General features: G+C 42.9%; 1 protein-coding gene across 2 annotated transcripts in view; it reads right to left on the bottom strand.

Moving 5' to 3' along the window:
• Window positions 1-23,459, bottom strand: part of EGFR (epidermal growth factor receptor) — a 199,861-nt gene that overhangs the window by 31,492 nt on the left and 144,910 nt on the right. For both annotated transcript variants that reach the window (XM_070617275.1, XM_070617276.1), the window contains exons 13-21: window positions 22,913-23,112; window positions 21,847-21,979; window positions 19,976-20,066; window positions 18,099-18,256; window positions 12,467-12,505; window positions 10,307-10,448; window positions 9,303-9,425; window positions 8,260-8,358; window positions 2,487-2,672 (exon numbers count right to left, since the gene is read on the bottom strand). In XM_070617275.1, the coding sequence (XP_070473376.1) occupies window positions 2,487-2,672; window positions 8,260-8,358; window positions 9,303-9,425; window positions 10,307-10,448; window positions 12,467-12,505; window positions 18,099-18,256; window positions 19,976-20,066; window positions 21,847-21,979; window positions 22,913-23,112 (1,171 nt within the window). The remainder of the gene's footprint in view (window positions 1-2,486; window positions 2,673-8,259; window positions 8,359-9,302; window positions 9,426-10,306; window positions 10,449-12,466; window positions 12,506-18,098; window positions 18,257-19,975; window positions 20,067-21,846; window positions 21,980-22,912; window positions 23,113-23,459) is intronic.

The raw sequence follows: 23,459 nt of genomic DNA, 5'->3' as shown, positions 1-23,459 counted from the left end.
TGTGCTAAATGCCTGGGCACCCTCTGGTGAACTGGGCCTCATGAAGCAGTCAAGAGAAGCTGCCAGGGGTGTGCAGAGTTCTGGAAGCCCTGCCCGTGGTGGACATGCAGCCAGGACACCACTCTTACAGAGCTCACCTCCCTGTGGGGGCAGGTGGGCAGAAACTCAAGTAAAGAAGTAAATAAACTAGATCTTCCCAGGTAGCAATATGTGTTAAAAAAAAATAATTAAATAAAGCAGGTAATAGAGACTTGCTGGGGAGGCAGGGCAAGACTTCCGGTTTCCTGCCTTAGATAATCAAGGAAGAAAGCTAAGAAGAATTTCTGAGTTCAGGAGTCAGGAATAATTCTATATTCAGTAAAAACTACTTGGGGTTAAACATCTCCCCTAGGTCAGCCACTGTACTGAGTTGAATAGTATCTCTCAAAATTTCCTGTCTACCCAGAACCTCAGAATGTGCCCTTATTTGGACATGGTGTTTTGCAGATCTAGTAGTTCAAGATCTTGAGATGAAAGCATCCTTGATTTAGGGATGACTGGTGTATTTTAAGAGAAAGGAGAGGGAGATTTGGAGTCAGACACAGGGAAGAAGGCCATGTGAAGATGGAGGTAGAGACTGGAATGATGCTGCTGCCACAAGCCAGGGAATGACTGGAGCCACCAGAACTGAGAAAGACAAGGAAGGATCCTCCCCTAGAGCCTTCAGAGGCAGCATGGCCCTTCTGACACCTTGATTTTGGACTTCTGATCTCCACGACTGTGAGAGAGGAAGTTTCTCTTGTGGTAAGCTGCCCAGTTTGCAGTAATTTCTTACGGCAATCCTAGGAAACGAGTACAGTGACACACAGAAATAATAAGCATCTTCACGAAGCCACAGCATCTGAGGCACACACACTCTCTTCCAGGACCATTATCTAATAATGGCAATGTAACTTCTCTTTTCTGTGACCAGGGTTATGGCTGTGGGAATGACAAGAACACCAGGTGAATGGTGGTGGTCAGAGAGGGAGCGCTCCCCACTTCCCAGGGTGCTGGGAGCCTCCAGGAGCTGTAGAAATCAACACCAGATGGCACTAGAATAAATAGCAATGTGCTGCTGTCTAGTTATCCAGGGAGGTGGTCTCCTGCTTAGCCAACCTGGCCTAGAACCTCAGTGTCAGGAGGGGGCCTGCCTTCCCCCAGTGCCACTGCTCCTAACAAGAGCCTGACTTGTGTAGTAATGGGCAGTCACTGGCTGAGTGGTACCCAAAATATTTTTGTGTGTCTTATAAGTCACTTTCTACATCTGCTGGGAGTTGAATGAGCAAGTTCAGAACATCCTCAGGAGTAATTCTGCAGGACCAACAAATGCCACTATGAACCATGGGTGAGATGAACAGTGAGGAACTGGATAAGACCTGGTAGATGATTTGCTCCCTGCCTTTTGGTCCCTGGCACACTGCACAACATCCTGCCCATTGTCTGAGAGAAATGAGGGAATGAGAGAATGACTGACGTAGGCGCAGAGAGGGGGCCTGCCCACAAATTCCTTAAATTCAACTGAGTAAAATGTACATCCACTGTCAGAAGAAAATAGGATTTAGCAAGTTGGGTTGCAAATAACTGATGCAGTGCTGGGATAAAGAGGGAGAAGTTTAAGATGAAAGTAAAAGTCCTTCTGAGGCAGTATGAGCAGCCAAATACTCGGCTCACTGCTCTGTTCCTGTCCTAGCACACGGGTAGGGCTGCCCGGCCACCGTCTGCACACTCAGTCCTTCCCTCACTCTGGATTAAGCCTGTCAACAGGGGGACATGTAAGGAGCCACAGTGGAGCAACAGAAGCATTTATTCACCTCTGTCAGTCCTCGTTCAACCTGCACACCAGGACTGAACCCAGTACCTCCCGCCCCCACCCCCGCTGTCTACTCAACCACACTGTCACCTGCGTCCTCCATCTAGCCTCAGCCTGGCTTGCTTGCCTTGTTATCAAGTGCTGACTGGGTGAAGCCACAACTCTCCCTCTACCACAAATTACCACAGTACTCAACAAAAAGAACGCCAGAGAAATAAGAATACTAACATCAAACCATACTGAGCACTCAAAAAAGAGAAAATTGTTCAAATTTAGCTGATTATTACATTTTCAACACGTAGTGGGACAGGCACTGATTTGATGCAAGAGACCATGAGTTCAATTTTGCCCAAAATAAAGTGTATGTTGTGTGCATGTCTGCATACTCATGTACACATACCCTCTTGGCAATCTCTTAGCCATCCCAGGATGGAGACCCTAATTGTCGATTTTCCAGTTGTCTTTGTTTTTCTCCTTGCCACCTTCCTTTGGTGATCTCGGGGCTCTCACTAATGACAGTAGCATCCCAGGAGACGTGGGGCGGGAGCAGCAAGCTAAGGCAGCTGCACATCCGGCTGAGTAGGAACATCTGCCCTACTTTCAGAGCCAGCTGCCTGCTCTGTGTGCACTCCTCTGGGCAGTGCTCTCGGTTTACCTTTGCAATCTGCACACACCAGTTGAGCAGGTACTGGGAGCCAATGTTGTCCTTGTGCTCACGGACATAGTCCAGGAGGCAGCCGAAAGGCATGAGCTGCGTGATGAGCTGGACTGTGGAGGTCAGGCAGATGCCCAGAAGGCGACACACGTGAGGGTTGTCCACACTGGCCATCACATAGGCTTCCTGCATGGAGAAGAGGAGAGGACAGCATCAGAAAGGCTCCCCACAGTGGTAAAGGGAGAGGCAGACAGACCCCTTTCCAGGTAAAAAAGGACAAACATGATTTTGAGTTTCAAAATGTGTACTTGTGGAGGACAACCTAGCCCAGGAAACATCTAGTGTAGTAGACATTCACGCAGGGCCTGTGACATGAGAGGCTGTGAAATGACCAGGCACTTTGTGGAAGACAGTGGCCTCCTGGGTGCATGTAGGGATTCCTCTCCACAGAGAGACCCAGGCAACATTCGCCTTTGGTAAAATGTTGGATGAAAATGAGACTCGATGTCTCAAGTTTGGGTATTGCTGATGTCTTCATTATGAACACCTCCACCTCAAGGCTAAAGATGCCGCAGTTTAAAATGTTGTCAGGGAGTGTAGAAATCCACATTTGGGTTCCTACACCCTGGATAAAGACTTGCCCACTGAATCCAGAACCCTCGCTCTAGGTACTGCAGAGATGTGGTGGTGAGAGTGCTCAATGGAGGTCACATGAGCCAGCAGGCAGCCATGGAGGGACACTGCACTTCTCATCAGAGTAGTGCTTGTTCCTGACTGTGCAGTGGGCAATGGGGTGGGGGGAGCGCACCTACAGCACTAGTATGCTCCTGGAGCCACCTCTGCAAAGTGGAGCTGGAGAAACCCTGTCACTGTACCTGTTTCAGGCTTTGAAACAGACAGAGGGCATTAAATCTACAATGACTGTAGACTCAGTTGGCTTCCCAGGCATCATTTCTAAAAAGAGGTGGTCTGTGTTGCCCCCTGCCTCAGTTGCACAATGGGAAAACCAAGCTGCTCTGTAAAATGCACCATCCCCCACAACCAATTCGTCCGGCTGCCAAGGCAGGGGCCTTTGTTTCACACAGATCCATGACTATGGACTTTATTTAAATCCTTCTGCTATTTTGGGGTACAGGAAGTTGATTTTATTTAGGACAGTGTACACAAACCTCAAATCTGACTGAGAATTAGGGAATCCTCGATTTCCACCCATAAATTGTCTCTTTCCCTTTAAAATACAGAGGGTGGTGACCTTTTATTCAGGTGTGAAAGAGACCACATGGCTGCAAGAGAAAGTTCAGAGGTTCCTTTTCACATCTCAAGTGGTTGAAGCACGGACTTGGGTGAGCTAGGCTCTCCTTGAAGAAGTGAGCACAGCCTGGGCCAGGTGAAGGTACCAGGAGGGTGTGCTCCAGGATGCTCAAGAGCAGAGAGCACCGCAGGAGCCAGAGATGAAGGAGGAGATGGGTAGTGGGGCTGAGACAGCACACATACATATTCCTAAATACGAACATACCGCCGCAGCTTCTGGCCTTCACCCTCTCCTGGCCCTTGCTGTTCCTGAGAAGCATCAGGCCCTGCCGGTCCAGACTTTCCTCGTGTAGCCCCCTCCCCCTCTGCTCTCTGCTCTCTGAATCCTCCCTTAGGCCCTGGCCCACAAGGTCCTTTGTCTGGAATGCCCTTCTACCTCCCCTTTCCCTGGAGGACTCCTCCTCAGACAGGCCTCTCCGACCCCCAACCTAGTGAAACTTTCCTGGCACCTTGCAGTTTCTCTTTGGGGGAACAGGCTCTACATGGCTGAGGAACTTGCTAGAGCTGCAAATTCCTAGGCCCCACCCAGGCCCTGTGTGAGTGTAGGGAGGCAGGGCCCAGGATCTGATCTGTTTGAACAGACCTCTGGGGATTCTGAGTACTTTGGAGCACTCCTCATAATCTGCACTTAAATATTTGTGTGATTTAAAAAAGTATCATTGCATGCCATGCTGTCTGAGAGGCCTGCATCCAGCTCCCAGAACATGCCCAGTGCTCTTTACCACTGAACCCTCTGGGCAAACGCTACGCATCTGTTGCCTCAGTTTCCCCCACATATGTTCCTGCAAGTGTGGTAAGTGCTTAGGTGAGAGGGCTAGACCTTTTCTTCTTTTGTCATCCAGGGGCACCTACCACACATCGAGGCACATAAGCGCCTCGAGAACATCAGGGTTGAACCACATGGAAACCATACCAAGCCAGAAATTCAAAGCAAAGCAGAGACCATGCCACTTCCATTAACAAAAGAAATCCTTGTCGCTTTTAATATTCGTTGCAGACTCTGGGACACTTTCGTGAGTGGTAGGCACTCTGCTTTCAAGTAGAGTCTGTTATTTTCTTTTACATTGATACCTTAGTATCACAATAGTAAAGAGTAGATATTCAATACTTATGGACATTTGAACATCCGTTCGTCTTTGAGAAGGGCAGTTTATAAACAGTTCGAAGTGGAAAGGCCTGCAAGTGCATTTCTTCTGGGGCCATTATCTGAAGTCTGAAGAGGAAGCTGAAGCCCAGGGAGGCGAATGACCCACCCGAAACCACGTTCTGAGTGTCAGCACTGGCCCCGCATGTGGTGTCCTGGGCTGGGCCCTCCCTGACACCCTGCTCACCCTGCCTACCATGTCGCCTGGTGGCCTCCTGTGCTGCCTTGTTGAGCGTTCTGGATAAAGGTCTACCAGGAAACTCTAGATGCTAAGAGACACACAGCACATATACAAATCTGTTTTGCATTTTCTTTCCACTGCCTGTCCTAAATTTAAACTGGGAAGTCTATGGAAAGATTAACAGGCCATGCAATTGCCAGAAAAGCACAAATCACGTTTCTCTCCCAATTCTGGGAAACTGTACAAACATAATACCAAAGAAATCCTCTAGCTATTCCTATTTTCTCAAGATCTGGTTGAGATTTGGAAACATATTGTATTCATTTTAGAGGGGAGAAAAATCTGCAAACTGGAGCAGTTCAAACTCCCATCTGTTGTGGGGCTGGCAAGGAGAGACCTGGACCCGGAAGTTTGAGAACAGAGCATGGGGCGTGGGTGTCAGGCCACACAGGGCCTGGAGCCCTGCCAAGTCCTGATCCCATTAAAATCTGATAGAGCAACAGAACCAGGTCATCATTTCCGCCCCACCCCCAGGCACTATGGGGACACTGTTTGGTCGTGTGCCCTGTTCAGTGTGTGCAGAAGTTAAAGTGAGCTTTGTTCTTCACTGTTTATCTTGGAATCTCAAAGGTGCACTGTGACCTACAGCAAGCATGCTTGGTATTCCACAACAATCTCTGAATTAGCTGCCCAGCCAGGCCCACAGGCTGGTAGGCGGAGCTCACACTCAGAGACCCCAAAGGCTGACGCCTGAGTCACATGGCAGGGGTGTCTCTGAGGCTTGGTGACCTTGAAAGTTTATTATTTTTTGTCCCAATTGTCCAAATAACTTCGTACCTTCCTTCCTGCTTGTCTCCCTCATTTGTGAACTATTTTAAGAACGAGAAAAAGGATTCCACCAGATTTTAAACTCCTTCAGGAGAGGCATATGCCTGATCTGAAGAATGAAGAGTAGGTGGCCCTACATTTTTGGAACTACTATGCTGGTAGCAACTTAAACCAGGGGCTACAGTGTGTGTGTGCTGGGTCTCAGTGTCTGGCCTCAGTAGGGGAAGAAGTGTCTGAGTGGAAGCCTTGACACATGCTTGTGAGCATTTCAAAGAGCACGCCCTACCCCGTGGGCTGCCCTGTCAAAGAATTAACTTTCTCTTCAGCTCACTGTGGAAACTGGCCTTAGAAGCGCCAGCTTTTGCTTCCTTTAGCAGAAACAGCCTGCTTCAGCTTCGCCTCTGCCTTCAGGGGGCTCTCAGTCACCCACACAACACCCTGCACCAACAGGTACCCGTGAGCACTGGGCAGACGGAGCTGCGGGAAAAGCAAATGAGAACGCCTGCTTCAAGTACGTTGCCCCTAACTGAGTCATAACATTTGATATGAGAGGAGAAGACAAAGACGAATAGAAAGAAGAAACAGGACGTGGGGAAGGAGAGGAAACAAAAACAATGGAGGGAGAGCAGGAGAGATGCAGAGCAAGAGGCAAAAAAGGGACTTTTTTAACTTTTTAAACTTGTAAGTCTTTACCTTTTCTGTCTTCCATCCCTCCTCTGCCACACAAAAGCAGATTTCCTCCAGTTTTAGAAGTCCCGGGGAGCCCTGTTCAGTGAAAACTACTTCCTTCCCAAAAGCATAGCTATTGTCTTAAAAATCACCCTTACTCTGCATTGTAAATATTGTTGAAATTCACATTTCAACATCACTTTGTGAAATTTATTAGAATTTCTTAAATGAGTAAAAAATGAACTAAGAAAGCCAGTTCTGCAAATATATTTTCTTTTTAACAGTATAGGTGAGGGAGCCAGAGGTTGTTAAGTGAAGAGACTTCACAAATGGCTCGTCCACTATATTTCCTGTGGTTATGTTAATAGATACTGACATTGTGTAATGGAACTTCACATGAATTTGCAAGCCATTAAAATGAAAGAAAATTTTGCTTGATAAGTATATCATTGATATGTGAGATTTTCTACTGCACTGTATTAATACATCATCTTTCATTTAGAAGTGTACCACAGTGGGAATTTCCTCATTATAATAAAAGGAGGGAAGGCTGCCCGGAGAAAATTGAAGTGGAGAGTGTTCTGCCACTGGGAAGTTCATTGAATCTAAACGTATTTATAAAAAGGCTCATGTTTGTTTTGCTTACTAACTATTCTGTGGGTTAAATACAAGAGTGGGGAATATTACATCTGACTTTTGTCCTTCTTGGCTAAATTCTCTAGATTTTTGAGGCAAAAAAGGCTGTCGTTTTCCTTTTTCTTTGACTGTTTCTCCAACCCACTACTAAGCCCTCTACCTCCCCTTTCACTGACTCTGTCTTGGGACAAGGGCAAGAATTTTCATCAACCCACAGCAAGCAGAGGCCAATGTTGTTAACACAAGACCCTGGAGGGTTTGCCGACTGCATGTTCCAGAGCATCTCCTTAAAGTGGCCTCCGCCAAATTCCAGGATGGCCCAGCCTCTTTCTAAGAGTGTGCAGCCCCCTCATTGGCTAGTGAAGGTCAAGACAAGGTGGAGAAAGTTCAGTAGAATCGAAACCAAACACATAACAATCATCTTGTGGGACATTCTAAAGACTTACTCCATAAAAACAATCAGCAGACACTGGAGAATAAATTTAAATTATTTGGGGAGAAAGTACAGCAAGTGGGCAAGAGTTTATAGAGTGGGCATCATATTATTAACCCTAGGCACCTTTAAAAAGCCATTTCAAAGATAAGATAACAGCAAAATGAACATGAGTTTCAGAGTCAGGAGTAACAAAGGGCTTGAATTCTACCCCAGCCGTGTGAACCTGAGCACATTTCTTCATGCCTCCATTTCCTCATCCAAAAAATATTGAGCACAATACCTGCACCATAGGTTCATCAGGAGCCTTTGGTAAATGCCCAGCACCTGTAAGTTTCTATCCTTTTGGGGGAGATAATAGAATGGACGAGGTGAGTTTTCTCTGTAAGACAAGGCCTGAGAGGGAATTATACCAACTACAGCTAGAAGGGAAAAAAGATATAAAAAGTGAACATTTAGAATATGGTGATGAAAAAAAGTCTAAAACAGAGCAATGTGCTGCCAGACACCAGAAAAGGTGGCTTCTGACGTCCAGGCCTGTGGACAACCAGAAAACAAAGCAGACACTCACATCAAGAATTTCCTTGTTGGCTTTTGGAGACGTGGCTTCTCTTAATTCCTTGATAGCCACAGGAATTTTAACCTTCTCACCTTCTGGGATCCAGAGCCCCTATGACAAAGACAGAGGGAAGACATTAACTGGCAATTGTCTTACCATGCAATACGTAACTTGTGAGCTGGATGGACTTTATTAGTGACACTATCCCAAAGGGTAAGGGACATCGAGCAAACTCTGCATTGCAAGGCCATCAGGTCTGGGAGTGATGACATCCCAGCAGCTCTTTTTTTTTTTGAGGAAGATTAGCCCTGAGCTAACTACTGCCAGTCCTCCTCTTTTTGCTGAGGAAGCCTGGCCCTGAGCTAAGATCCGTACCCATCTTCCTCTACTTTATATGTGGGATGCCTACCACAGCATGGCGTGCCAAGCGGTGCCATGTCCTCACCCAGGATCCGAACCGGCGAACCCTGGGCCGCTGAGAAGCAGAACGTGCGCACTTAACCGCTGCACCACCAGGCCGGCCCCCTCAGTAGCTCTTTAGCTATCATGTTCCATGAATTAGTTAGATTTCAAAAACCCTAAACTTGTGCTAGTTATAAAACCAGTGTGGATCATTTCATGCAGAATTCTAAGACGCCAGGTCTAGACCTAACTGCAATCAGACTTAATGCAAAGAGGATGTAGAAAAACAAATTAAAAAGAAGCTGTTTTAACCTGGGCTTTATTTGGATGCTGTCACTCAGTGATAGACAATCCTCCTTCAGAATCCATCTGTGCCACCCACCCCTCTAAAAGGTCAATGTGTCATCCATAAAAATGTTTTTGCCTGTGTACAGGTCTCACAGGACCACTTATTTGTTATTGTGATTATAAAAGATTTCCTCTCAATAACTTGAGAAAATGGTGTAATTTCCCAAAGCTTCAGTGACACAAAGAACAGACCACGATGCTAAACAGACCACAGCCAAGGACTCTGCATTTGCCCACCTAGAATGTGAGGGGGCTGCCAACCCGAGTCCCCAGAAGCCTCAGTATCACACCTCTAGTGGCCTCACCTTGTACACTGTGCCGAATGCTCCAGAACCTAGCACCTTGATCTTTTTGAATTCGGTTTCCTTTAAGATCCTCAAGAGAGCTTGGTTCGGAGCTTCTCCGCTGGGTGTAAGAGGCTCGACGAGCTGTGAGAGACAAGGAACAAGAGCCAGTGCTGCTCGGCATCAACACTCAGTGCCCCCGGGGGAGGAGGGTGTTATGCAGGTGCAGACACAGCAGTGTGCGGTTGCGCTTTAGCACAAACAACTTGCCATGCTCCCTCAAAAGGAAAAATGGACACCTTCTCTAAAGAACTTCATAAAAGATGGTAGGAACAGGGACTCCCTGATACTAGTGTCCTTGAACAGAATGGCTCCATTTCAACAAATGCAATTTCTGTTTCCAGGCTAATTAGCTGGAATTGAGAAAATTTTGGTGAGGAAAATTTTTATACAGTGGTCATTTTGGTAGCCTGTAGGAGCTCATAACCCACAGGTGTCACTATGCTACGAGCTGCTATGGGTCTCTCCTCCCAGGGACTCTGGCATCTGACACACTGCTGGACACTTGATAAGTGTCAGGGATAACATCAGTCACACACAGAGCTCAAAAAGGAACAGCACTGGTGTGGACAATGGCATTTCCCAAAGTAGCATCTCCTCAACCACAGTGCCTTTACAGGAGCTCAATTACATACCTATTCACAAGACTTTCTCCTGGGCATGTACACTGGTGCTATACTGTAAAAAGCACTCTGCACGGCTTTGCAACCATGTTGTGTGACTTACTCTAGAAACATTTGCATTTCATTGGATAGATGTACCAAAATGTAACTAATTGCTTATAATTAGACATTCAGAGATTCTTCCTGGTTTTTCCATCCCAAGAAATAAAGCATAATATTACAATTACATACTTAAAATACAAAATTTCAAATAGCAAGTCTGCACAGCCCTTGCTCTTATCTGGGGCAGTGAGGACTCTGATGGGGTGCTGACGGGGTGCACAGGCCGGGGTGCACACTCACCTCTCTTTCCTGCAGGAGTCTGCGCAGAGTGCGCTTCCGGACGATGTGCCGCCTGCGCAAAAAGAGGCCAATCCCAAGGGCTACCACCACCACCAGGAGGAGGCCGCCCACAATCCCAGTAGCGATGGATGGGATCTTGGGCCTGCAACGAGGTGGAGACACATGGCAAGGTAAGGTTTGCTGGCAGATTTTATCACCCTGGCATTTTACATACTTCCAGCATATTTTGATACAGTCACATCATTTAAAACTATCTCAGAAAGTGGAATGCTGAGCAGCTTCCAAAGGGAGAAAAGAAAACTGACTAAGAGTTCTCGGGCAGCGTTTCTAACTTCTTTCCACCCACTGCCTCTGTCCTGCTCTTTTCATTTGTTAAATTGAGGTATCATCCAGACCTCTCCATATGATGGTTATATTTTAATCTGCTGATTATGAAAACACATCATTCAAAAAGTAACTCAGACTTCAATAATGCTTTTTATATGGATGTGGATGTATCCCCAGAGTGTCTCCATATATTTGAAGCATGGCATTCCACACAGAGGAGATGTGTATTGTCTACTGGCCAGGCTGGGTGAAGGGACTCTCTCAATAATGTCCTTGGCTTTCAAGATGGGACAACAGCCATGTGAAATGCTTTATGAATGAGCTTGGAGGAGGTTATAAAGTAATAGGATTCTGACATAGAAAACATCACTGTCATAGATGAGTGATGTCATCATGTGGCCTCAAACCACTTTAACGCACTCCTCCTCCCACAAGGTTGTGTCTGATTTCAGGGACAGCAAAAATGCAAAACTCAGGCTCTAAAGCTCACTGGGGAAGAACCATCTGAATTAGGAGATTCTGAATTTAGAATCTTTATAAAGTTATTATTATCAAATATCTATGCCATTTAGGCTTCTGGCAAATGGCATATTTTCAGGTAGAAATGTTAATGACTATCAATGATCAATTAGAAGCATTATTTGCATCCAAAAAAGGTACCAGCATCCTTACAAATTTCTTGTAAGTGGGTTGAACATACTTCATGAAAACAGCATTTACAACACTTTCTTCTTACCGAGTGCAAAAGTCATCTCCTGCTTTACACTATCTCCCCAGTTAATGCAGTTTGAATTAATGGGCTTTTACTATTTTGAAGGGAAGATATAAGGAATAATTTGTTACAGAGTATGTGTTCCATGGGGAGCCACAGTAAGGGTGGATGAGTGACAAGAGAAGAGAAAAAGTTTACAAGAGTAAAGAAAATAAGGAATGTCCATTGGTTTCAAGGTTGGTATGTGACAGAAAAATATCATTACTAAGATACTTACTGTAGTATGAAAAATAGGAAAAATTTTGCAAGGGTCTTTGCTAAGTGAAGAGGTGGCATGACAGAAAATCTGAGAAACTGCCTTATTTGTCTTTAATGTCTCACTTGATAGTAGGAGGGATCTGTTATCACGGCTAATTCTGAGGCAGAGGTGCGAGCTGATGTTGAGGCAGGGAAGGGATTTTGTAGAAATGGAAGAGGTGCCTGGAGGTTTGGCTGGTGTTAGGGATATCAAGAAGAGCAAACAGGTGCCTTGTATAGAATTGTGATTCCTCACTAGATATTATTAATTGATAATACCACTCTTTCCTGATGAGTCTGAACAGGAATTCCCAATACTGCTTTTCTCAGTTTAGCACTTCCAGCAATGATGGCAAATTGATCAGAACTGAAATGCTGAAGGAAGTCATGTTTAGAAAGGGAAGGAAGGGGAGAAAATTCCCCCATATTGGACATCTGTCATCGAACAGAAAGGTCATTCAAACTTGGGATTGTGATAAGGCCAACTGGGTCAGTGAGGAAAAAAAAGATGAGAAGCTGGAAGAGAAGGATCCAACCAACCTGGTGTAACAAAGAAGGCAGAGGTTGGCCCCACAGAAAGAGCCGTACTGGACAACTTCTCCACATGCAGCAGGCCCCACTGAGGCATACCCAACAAGGCAGGCAGGAGGAGTGCGGTGGAACCAGCGGTGGAATCTCTGCCAGGGATGCCTACGCTGGCCCAGAGGAGAAGTGAGAACTGACAAGGTAGAGGCAACCAGAACAGCGGGAAAGCATTATCTTTGCCCAGAGCATGTTGGGTCACTGCTGACAGGGTCAATTACACACAAAGCTGTAACACTTACCCATTTCTTGCACAGCCTTCGAGGCCTGGCCCAGCACAGCTGTAGGAGTTGAAAGAGAAATACACATTTTGATCGTTCTACTTCTTTAGCATTTCTTCTTGGAGTTTTTATTAAATCCTAAGGTAATGTGTGTTAAATTACTCTCAAATCATTAAAATCCCAATGTGTCTCAATTTTGGGCTGGTGGTTAATCATTTGTTTATTATGCATTTATTCATCTGTTCATTCACTCAGCAAATATTTTGAATGTCTACTCTGTGACGGGGATTGTTCTAGCATTGAACAAAGTAGACAGTTCCTGGTCTTCATAACTGAAATGTTTTCATGTATTATTATTGACAGCATAGTTGTCTCATAGCTGGCTTGAATGCCAATACGAGCAGGGGAGGAGAGGGAGTTGAGACTGGAACAACTTCCTGGGCCAGACTGATCAAGGAGCAGGCGGAGAGGAACAGGTAAGTGAAGACATGAATTTCAGTGGCAGAGAAGTGGTGATGATGATTTCAGGTCCAGAAAGCCAGGAGCAAGAGCTGGCTTGATCCACTTCCACCCAACTGAAATGTCTTACGTGAAGCAGACAGGATTTGTCTTAATGCGACTCTTGAACAGCTGGGTTCCCATTCCAGCAGAGGAGACCACCATTAGGTGATTACAGAATGATGGTTAAAAGGGCAGAGTAAGTTGGCTTTGAAGTACAGCAACATTTGCCAACACAAACGTCAACAGGAAAACAAAATATTCCATTAAATGGAATGACTGACATATCATGGCCTGGGGAAAGAAAAAGAACTACATTTCAAATACATGAAGAGGACTGGGGATGCTTGTTTGACACTGTCGTCTGGTCCTTAACATTTTCTATCTCTTGAGGGCTCTGATCTCTACACTCCACTCTCCTTGGTTTTGAGGGTCTAAGCCATCCCCCTTTTCCAAGGTGTCAGTGCAATCTTGCCCCTGCAATAGATTTGGGCCTTCATTCCTACACCGGACATGCACGCTTCTTCAGGCAGTGGAATATGCAGGGAGGTCTTATTATTTCATAGTCTATTATGTCCTAGGAAAACCAAGATCACCAAAGACAAAAAACATTCACTACTGGATGACCACTGATAAAATCTGGGCCTACTCACAAAATCCCCCTTCACTAGTGTTTTTTCCCACATTGCCTGTCAGTGTCCAGACTATAATAGGATGGGAATACTGTGCAAAGTGGGTGCAAACAGAAATTGTGAATTTTGGACACGATACAGGGTTTTATGCAGCCTCTGACAGTGCTGCAGGGATTGCTAGCAAGAAGCTACTGACAAATAAGAAGCCCATAGGGAAATATAGGCCAGTTTACATTTGAAGAGATGACTGACAAGGACAGTGATAGGACAGGTGCTGTAAGGAAGAATGATCTGAGGTCCTCGGGACAGCTGATGGTGCCCTTGGTAACTCTGCAGAAATGACTGTCGTGTGTCAAGTGAAAGAGGCCATATCATGCCATCATTTAATTTTGTCAGGAAATTATTCTCTGTCACCCACTTGATTTATTCTTTTATGTTACATGTAATTAAAATAGACAAAATTTCTTATTGTTTAATTTTTCGGATAAAAATTTCAAAGAAAATTTCCCCTTATGACTTCCTATGGAAATGTGGTTCTACCTAAAAATGGATTTGCTTCCAGTTTCCTTATCATTCTCTTGGGCCACCAGACCTGCCATACCGGGCAGGCATTTGGGAAGCAGGCAGCTCCCATGTCATACTCTGGGCTCTGTCACAACTGGCTAATGAGTTGTGGTGATGACTGAAACTTTTTAAGCATTCCTTCAACAATACAAAAGGAAAAATCCATACACCTAATCCATACACATACATCTGAGAAAACAGTGAGACACGGTATTTGATAATGTGTACATAACAAATACACAAAGAAATGTTTTCTTATTTTCCCTTATATTGCCATGAACATTTCTCCATATTTTAAAAATTAAACCCATTTATATCATGTAATTCTTATGTAATCAATGACTTTGGGAGAAGATACAAATAGTAATAACAAGATTATATAAAACTATATGTTCTTCTGTCAACAAAAAGACTCAGAATAAGGAAGGTAATGAAATATACGAAAGATAAAACATTGATGAAACTCTGTATGTCAAAGGCATAGCATCAGGATTTTATTTGAAACAGGGAGAAAGAGAAGAAATTATAGAAGGAAATAGAAGAAAAAAATTACCATTAATATTTTTTAACATTCTTTATTTAAACCTTGAGTAAATTCCCTCTTTCTATGTTTGGCAAGCTGTATCTCATAGAGTTTAAATTCATGGAAAATTTCAACTGCCCAAAGACTTTCTAGATGCCCTTGTAAGCCCAATGACATACTCACAGACACACAAATATATATATACACAGTTATTTCTAAAAGATACAAAAAGGAGGAAAGACACATTTGTTTTATACAGCTAATATAATTCTGTTTTAGAGAATCTGCTCCAAATTGCTTACTTTTTAGGAAAATGAAAAAACAGATTAAGTGAAAAACTAGCAAAGTGTAGTTTATACTATGCTTTGTAGAGTTTGCAATTGGTCAATATGACCAGCATGCTGATATACTCAAAGGGAAAAATATGAAAAATCTTAAATCACTACCAAGGAAGTATTTGGTGAAATTCAAAATTCATTCCAGGTTTTAAAAAATAGTTTAAAAGTAGGATAGATGACTATTTCTTTAACAAGATAAGTGTCTTAAACTAATAGTGAATATTGTTCTTAATGGTGATTCATTACAGCCATTCCCATCACCATGAGATATAAAATTCTGATGTCCACTACCACTGTGTCTGATGTTATTCTGGAAATTCTCGTCCTTGTAATATGATCTGAAACTTTTGAAAAAGAGAGGAAGATATCATTACTGGAGATGATAGGATTGTTTTCCTGGAAAATTCAAGATCATGAATTAAAACACTAATTTCAAAGGAAGTTCAGTAAAGCCAATCAAAGCAAGATGAGTATGTCCCCCCCACCAAAAAGTCAAAAGCTATCTTATAAATTAGCAATAATAAACTAGAAGATATCTAGAAAACAAGATCCATTTCACAATAGCAAAAATAAATACAAAATACTTAGGTGGGACATGAAAGAAAAAACTGCAAAACTTCACTGAAATGTGAAAAAAGATGACTTAAATACATGGAAAAATATATCATTTCCCGAATATGAGAATACGAAATATTGTAAAAATGCCAGCCCTACTCAAATTAATTTATTGGCTTTAATTTTTTTATTTTTGTTTCTCTTGGTGGGAAACTTGGCAAAATATTGCCAGACCGTTTGGAAAAAAGCAATGGATTAGACTAAGATTAGCAGGTAAAGTCAATCATTTGCAAACCACAGAAGAAACGACAAGGTTTCTTATATGTTAGCTGAGGATTTACCTTTCAGTCACCTAGGACTGAAACTTCTGTACCACAGGGTCATAGAAGGATGCAGCCCTTCCATTTACTCCCACAGCGGCTGAGACTCAGGAAGGTGAAATGACCAAAGTGACAAGGGTACTAGTCATTCTTGAATCCAGGTCACTTGTCTCCAGGCCTAGGCTCTTCCATACAAATGCAATTAAAATATTTCTTGGTAAACTTAGGACACATTTGGAAAATTTTTCAAGACTCCTGATTTTTAGAAGTCTAACTGGAAGGTTCTTCATCCCTTAAGAATACTAATCAGTGTGGGAGTGGGGGTTCCGGTCCCGTGGCCGAGTGGTTAAGTTCGTGCGCTCTGCTTCGGTGGCCCAGGGTTTTGCTGGTTTGGATCCTGGGCGTGGACATGGCATCACTCATCATGCCATGCTGAGGTGGCATCCCACATGGCACAACCAAAGGCACTCACAACTAGGATATACAACTATATACCAGGGGGCTTTGGGGAGAAGAAGAAGGAAAAAAAAAAAAGAAAAGAAGAAGATTGGCAACAGATGTTAGCTCAGGTGCCAATCTTTTAAAAAAGGACAAAAAACACTAATCATAGGCCAGCCATGGTGGCCTTGTGGTTAAGTTTGGCACACTCTGCTTCAGTGGCCTGGTTCAGCTCCTGGGCATGGACCTGCACCACTCAACAGTGGCCATGCCATGGCAGTGGCTCACATACAAAATAGAGGAAGATTAACATGGATGTTAGCTCAGGGCGAATCTTCCTCAGCAAAAAAAAAAAAAAAGAAAGAAAGAAAAGAAAAAGGACAGTAATCATCATCGTCACAGTCATAATCACCACCACTATCACTACCACCAGCACTGGCACCAAGACCACCTCCTTTCACCAGTATCATTAATAGCAACACAGTCACCAGCATTATTACCACCTCATCTCCAGCTCCATCACCACCATCAGTGCTCAGGTGCTCGGGCACTATTTTAAGTTTTTGTTGTTAGTACTATCGAGTTAATTCCAACTCCTAGTGACCCTGTGTACAGCAGAGCAGAACCTGCCTTGCCTTTTGTGCTATCCTCTCACCTTTCAGCGCATAATGTATTGGACAATGCTCCGTGGCTATTCCTACGGTTTTCATGGCCAATTTTTTCAGAACTGGGTGGCCAGGTCTTCCTCCTAGTCTGTCTTAGCCTGGAAGCTCTGCTAAAAGCTGTCCACCATGGGTGACCCTGCTGGTATCTGAAATACTGGTGGTGTAGCTTTCAGTATCACCACAACACAACAGCTGCCAGCGTGATAACCGACAGACGGGTGGTGTGGTTCCCTGACCAGGAGACGAACCCGGGCCATGGTGGTGAGAGCTATGAATCTTAACCACTAGAGCACTATTATTTTAAGTAGCTTATACATATTAACTCAAGTCCACAAAAATCCTGTGAGCTATGCAGTATTAGTACCCTAATTTATAGATGAGGAAAGAGGCACAGAGAGCTTAAGACACTTGTCCAAGGCCACATAGCTAGTAAGAGATGGATCCAGAGGAAAAAGAGTAACAGTTCCAAGTAAGGTTGAGGATTATGAGAAATATAAGGAAATGTGAAATATTATATATGACAACTCAACTTTTCTTTCTGATTGCTGGGAACAGTCCAGTTTGATTGCCAAATTTATCATTTCAGTAAACAGGATACATACATTTTGAGTGCTTCTGTTAATTGCAGTCAAAATAGTTTTAATTTACTTAGTAAAAGCTTAGCAATCAACTAGCTAAAAGAAAAAGTGTCTTCAAGCAACATTTTAGGCCATGTTTTCTTACATTAATTAAAAAACAACAATAAAAGATTCCAATATGAATTCCAGTCATCGGGAAAGATATGTAGAAAACTTAGAGACCTGGCAGGACCTATGCTCTCACCTCATCTGTCACTTACTCTTTCTTGTTGGGACATGATGGCATTGCAGAACAGAGCCCTGGCATGACAAACATAGTGAGAGGCTGAGAGGCATTCCTACCTGCACCATGATCTGCCCACAAGCATGTCCTTGCTGCTGCCACGGCCATGGAGCTAAACACCAGAAGTGAATGACTCAAATACAAATGCCTGTAATTTATTGCCTGGAAATTCTGGAGACATTTTCAGTCTACAAATTTGAAAGATAGGGTCCATTTTGTTGCTCTGTATTTTCTTTTCTAGGGCTGAGCTTCCACTCACCCGTAGGTACAGTTTGGATGGCACAGGTGACACACGTGATTGGCATCCGCAAACTTCCAGACCAGGGTATTGTTTTCTCCCATGATTCCAGACGGGCAGGTCTTGACACAGTGAGGGCCATCGATGTAGTGAGCACACTTTATGCAGTTGTCTGGGCCCTGCACCAAGGCGGAAAAATACATTTATGTATGTCTCTTTCTTTTTCAAAATGGAAGTAACTTTTTACTTAAAATACTTACTGTGAAAAAAGTCAAATAATATAGAAGTTCTTAAAGGAGTACACAGCAAGTCTGTCTGTGATTCTGCTTGAGGGGACCACTGTTAACAGCTCAGTGTTAAGTTTTCCTGACTTTAAATGCATATAATGTATAAAAACATAAAAGAAGCTACACTGTATATTCTATTACATTTTATTAATACATTGTGAGATTGTTTCTTGTCAAAGCAATCTTCATTGGCCTTCATGTATATTTATATCCTTATCGTCAGATGGACTTTCCTGCATGTCAGATTTGAAGTTAAAGGGAAGCCAGACTTGCCAAAGAAAACTTAAGACAACCCACAGCTACGTCTCTCCAGTGATGAGAAGGTAGCAAGTGGCAAGCGCAATGGTGGCTGTAGAATTAACTGTGTCACATGCGAAATGTGATTCTGTTTATCAAACTTGGAATGCCCTTGCAAAACTCACAGAAATGCAAGCTCTGGGACTGCTTGGGTCATGTCGCACACACTTCATCAAGGGACTGAAATAAGACTAATAGGGAAGGACTTGCCTGTTGGCTAAGTTTTCTGACGTCTCAGTTTTGTCCACGCAAAGACTGAGTGTTCCCAGACCCAGAACAACCAGATGACAAAGTCAGTATCATCAATTATTTTATGTCAATGATGAAAATTTAACCCAACACCATGGAAACTTGTACATCAGGGGTTTACTTTGTAACTAGCCATGTTGGCAACCTATACCTTAAAACAGTCTTGTCATCTTCTGCCTGATTTAGAGAAAATTTCTGCAAATTGTTTTCAATTAGTAGATTTAGATATGGTTGTTGAAGATCAAATCCAAACAGAGCTCCTTATATAAATAATAGTGAGCATTAACAACATTAGGACACTGGTGTGAGAGGGACCTGAATTCTTATTTATATTCTTTAAAAGATTATTACTGAACATATAGATATGAAACCGATTTTTTTTTTTCTTGGTGAAGAAGATTGGCCCTGAGCTAATATCTGTTGCCAACCTTACTCTTTTTGCTTGAGGAAGATTGTCCCTGAGCTAACATCTGTGCCAATCTTCCTCCATTTTGTCTGTGGGGCACCGCCATAGCATGGCTTGATGAGTGGTGTGTAGGTCTGTGCCTGGGATCTGAACCCACAAACCCTGGGCCGCTGAAGCAGAGCAAGGTGAACCTAACCACTATGTCACCAGGCCAACCCCAGAAACTGAATTTTGAAAAGTTTTCCTACGTATTTCTTTAAAAATTCTTCAAATAATTATTAACTAATGTCAAACAAGAATTTAACAATGTTTGATTAAAATGATAAAGCAAAGATGACAGATGTCAGAAATAGTGAAAACTGGCTGACAATATACCCAGTCCACAAGGCTTCCCTGTTTTGTATTGAAAGAGCAGTCATCATCAAATGTGTTTGGGGATATTGGACAGAAAAGGAGAAAGCTCCTGCCAGGCGAGTTGTGTGATGACTTCAACTCAATCACAGCCCCTCTGACCCAAGTGTGAGATCGCAGAGCCTCTTGTCTGGGAAGTGGACTTGGACTGTCCTTAACAGCTCCAGGGGGATGTTGGGTCATAGTTGTGGTTCTACAGGTGCTTTTCCCTGTGACATTTGAGGGAATAACATCAAACATGTTCTTACACGTCCTGTGCAGGTTATATTCATGGCCTGGGGCAGGCATTCTGGATGGCACTGTATGCACTCGGAATTCTCCACAAACTCCCTTGGCTCGCTGAGAGGAGGAAGAAAGGAAACCGATCAGTGCCATTCCAAGAGATCCTGCTTCAAAATGCTGGGTGGTTACAACTGCCTGAGTTGACGGGTCTGAAATTTCAGATGACACGAATCATCTCTCTCAGAAATCCACAATAATTTAGGTGAAGGTCAAACGATTGGGACTCTAGGACTAAATATAATAAATTGATTCTATTAACTGAATCCTTGCTCATCTTCTCCCTGAATAAACACATAAGCTTCATTTATAATCAAAGCATCCTCCCTACATTTTTCTATAGGCACAATTTTTGTATACTAGGAAACCATGGCAACAAATAACAAAAAAGAAAATAGTCCTTAGGAGGTACCTCCTCTCTCCTGTATCAGATTCATGGATATTTAAATTAAACAGCACAGAAATGGTAACTAGACTAATGCACCGGAAAAGGAGGGAGAGAGATTAAAACTTGCTCAATTGTTATTACTAAAAACAGTAAGTACGGAACACAGGTGTGAAAAAATTTGGTTGTAATATTTCCATGACTCTTCAAAGACGTAGATCAATGCTAAGCAAGAAGCTGATGTTCAGTTGAAAGGACAAAATTGTTGTGACAGCTGTTAAGAACACTGAAATCTGCCTGGTAGTTAACCATGAGTCTTCACTCCATGCAGTGAACAAGGGATGGTCATACCCGAAAATATGTTCCCTAAGTCCTCCTTTCCAGGCAAATGGCATCAGTGAAACCAAAGACTTGGAACTGTTTTTTTCTGTGCTTCTTCTCTGGGTTATCACGCCTGCTGAAGGACCTGTCTTGAAAAGGGAGCAGGTGCTGCTGGACACCAAAGTTCTCTACGGGAAAGGCATGGGGCACTACCGACATGGTTATTTTAGTTACTTTGTCTCTTTAAAGAGATATGAAAACTGAAAACATGAGATTAGTGTCTATTTGTAGCCATCAGGATTACACCAGTATTTCCCACTTGTTGAAACAGTACCATTAATTATGCAAATTACTGCTAGGTTAATAAGCCTATCAGCTAAAGAATTCCTTCCTATGGAATTGAACTTGGTCTTCATTCTGCTCCTGAATGTTTCTGGATCCCAGCTGTACCCTAAGGCCTGACAGCAGAACAGGAAGTAAGATTTTCTGTAGCCCTCTGTAATTTCTACGGCTCTTCCCTACCGCAAAATTTCCCTTTTTAAAAAATTTTTAAAAAATTTCTCCCTATCTTTCAATTTTACTTTCCTATTAATTTGTTTTTAGTCGTTATTTGTGATTATTCAAAGCTTTATATCAATATCAAGATTCTCATAGAATCAACAGACTATATACTTTTTAATCATCGCAAGTAAATTCAACAAACGTTATATGATTATGTCTTTGCCCATGGTTACCTTTAAAGTTATTAGCACTGTTAAGTGTTTCTTGAACATAAAACAAAAGTTAACCAGGAAATGTAATTTGTATTAACATATTTTGACACAGCAGGATGAATGTACTGCAAAGAAGAGAACAAACGGCCATGGTCTTGGCCATATGAGCCACTGACGGCTGTTCTATTTGTCTTGGGAACTTTGCAGGTTAGAAAAATATAAGATATTTCCAGAAAAAGAGATTCTATAAATTATTGGATTAAATTAAGTAATGAAAAAAGTTTGTTCATTTCCTGTTGTGATTAATAGTTGCCAAGAAAAAGAAAAGAAAAGAATCAAACTGAATAACTATAAACCTATAAAAACAATCCGAAGTCTTATTTTTTAATCAAAACAAATGGATTAAAAGATAATGTCTTACCCTTCCAGAATGTTGCACTTCTCTACACATTCTTTGCCACGGCTGACGTTCTGGCAGGACACGCAGTCTCTGGGCTCTGGGCCCCAGCAGCCCTCTGACGAGCATAACAGATTACAGACATGGCCAACGGTCTCTGAGAAGACAGAGTGAGCGCAAGGAATCAGTTATGGAAAAGTGACCAGAGGGGCCAGTTGAGACAACACCAGTAAGTGAGGAGCTGGGTTCTCTGAGATCTTGAGTTGCACAGATACGCCGGCGGCCCTGGAAGAAGCAGTGACACAAAAGGGGCTTCCAGAGGCCGACTGCAAGTTCCCTTTTCCCTAGTGGGGGCCGACGGGACCTGGATGGCCTGGGTGGTATTTTGCTGATGAATATCATAGCTGATGGTAACAATAAGGAAGGTTTGTGGTCGCCTGCCATGTGCCAGGCCAAGAGCTTTACATACAGAATTTCATTTAATTCTCTCAGTAGCACTGGGAATCATTATTATCTCCATTTAATGGATGAGAAAGCCAAAGCCTAAAGATATGAAGTAAATGGACGAAGGTCTCAAAGCTTGGAAGGGTTAGAGCTAGGATTTGAACTCAGATCTGTTTCTGCCAGGGGCCAGGGTCTCAGCACAGGGCGTTCGTTGGTGCATGCCCAGCTTCGAAAGCTGTCTGTGGCTCTAAACTCAGCATAGGAAATGCCAATGTGAAATGTTCATCCCATTCATGTGTGTGTTTATGTGTGTGTAGCTATAGTCATTAGAGGCTGAAATGAGCAGGGAGGAACCTACAGCTAAAATGTAATAAAACCAATACTAAATTTAGTTTAGTAAATTACAAATAACTGATAGAATAAACCTCAAGGCAAATTCATCCTGTGAAATGAGAATGATCTAGAAACAATTCTGATGAACTTCACATGATAACTTTATAATTAAGAATATACAGATTTCTTTTAATTTGTTCCTCAGGAATGAAAAAAGTAATTTAAATGTTTGAGAATGGCTTTTCAATATTTTAAATCAAAATAAGTGACCCATTGGAACCATTTCCACAGCCAAACCAAAGTGATTACTTACTGCAGTCTTTTTCACTTCTGTTGTTTATAATTTTGGTTTTCTGACTTGAGGTCCCAAACAGTTTTTTCCATTTTATTGTATTTGCATAACATAAGTTTCGGTTCCCTGAAATGATCACATCTCCATCACTTATCTCCTTGAGGGAGCGTAATCCCAAAGATGTAATGTCCAGGCCGACGACCGCAAGAGAAAACTGACCACTAATTTGGAAAGAAGAAAAATAACATTGTGAAAAATTATGAAAACATAATATCACTAAAAACTTTATTTTCTTCTTCTGGACCACTTTAGACCTACTACAGCCTGCCTTTCAGCGATCGGAAGTCACACTGTGGAAGGGATGTACTGCAACTTTTGAAAATTGCAAGTGTTTTTTAAGCTTTTCCAAGGAAAAGCTAGTTCCTTGTTCATTTAGTATCTTTAATCCCAGTGGCAGACTGGGGGCTGAATAAATGTTTTTATGTTATTATTTTATTTACTGAAGTTTTATTTTGCCTGTGAATTGAGAACATGTTCTAATCTCTCAAACATCCAAATACAAGAGGCC

The sequence above is a fragment of the Equus przewalskii genome, chromosome 4 (genome assembly GCF_037783145.1).
Source record: "Equus przewalskii isolate Varuska chromosome 4, EquPr2, whole genome shotgun sequence".
Classification (NCBI taxonomy): Eukaryota; Metazoa; Chordata; class Mammalia; order Perissodactyla; family Equidae; genus Equus; species Equus przewalskii.
Note: the sequence above shows the minus strand (reverse complement) of the source record. Positions and strands in the feature narration are given on the sequence as shown.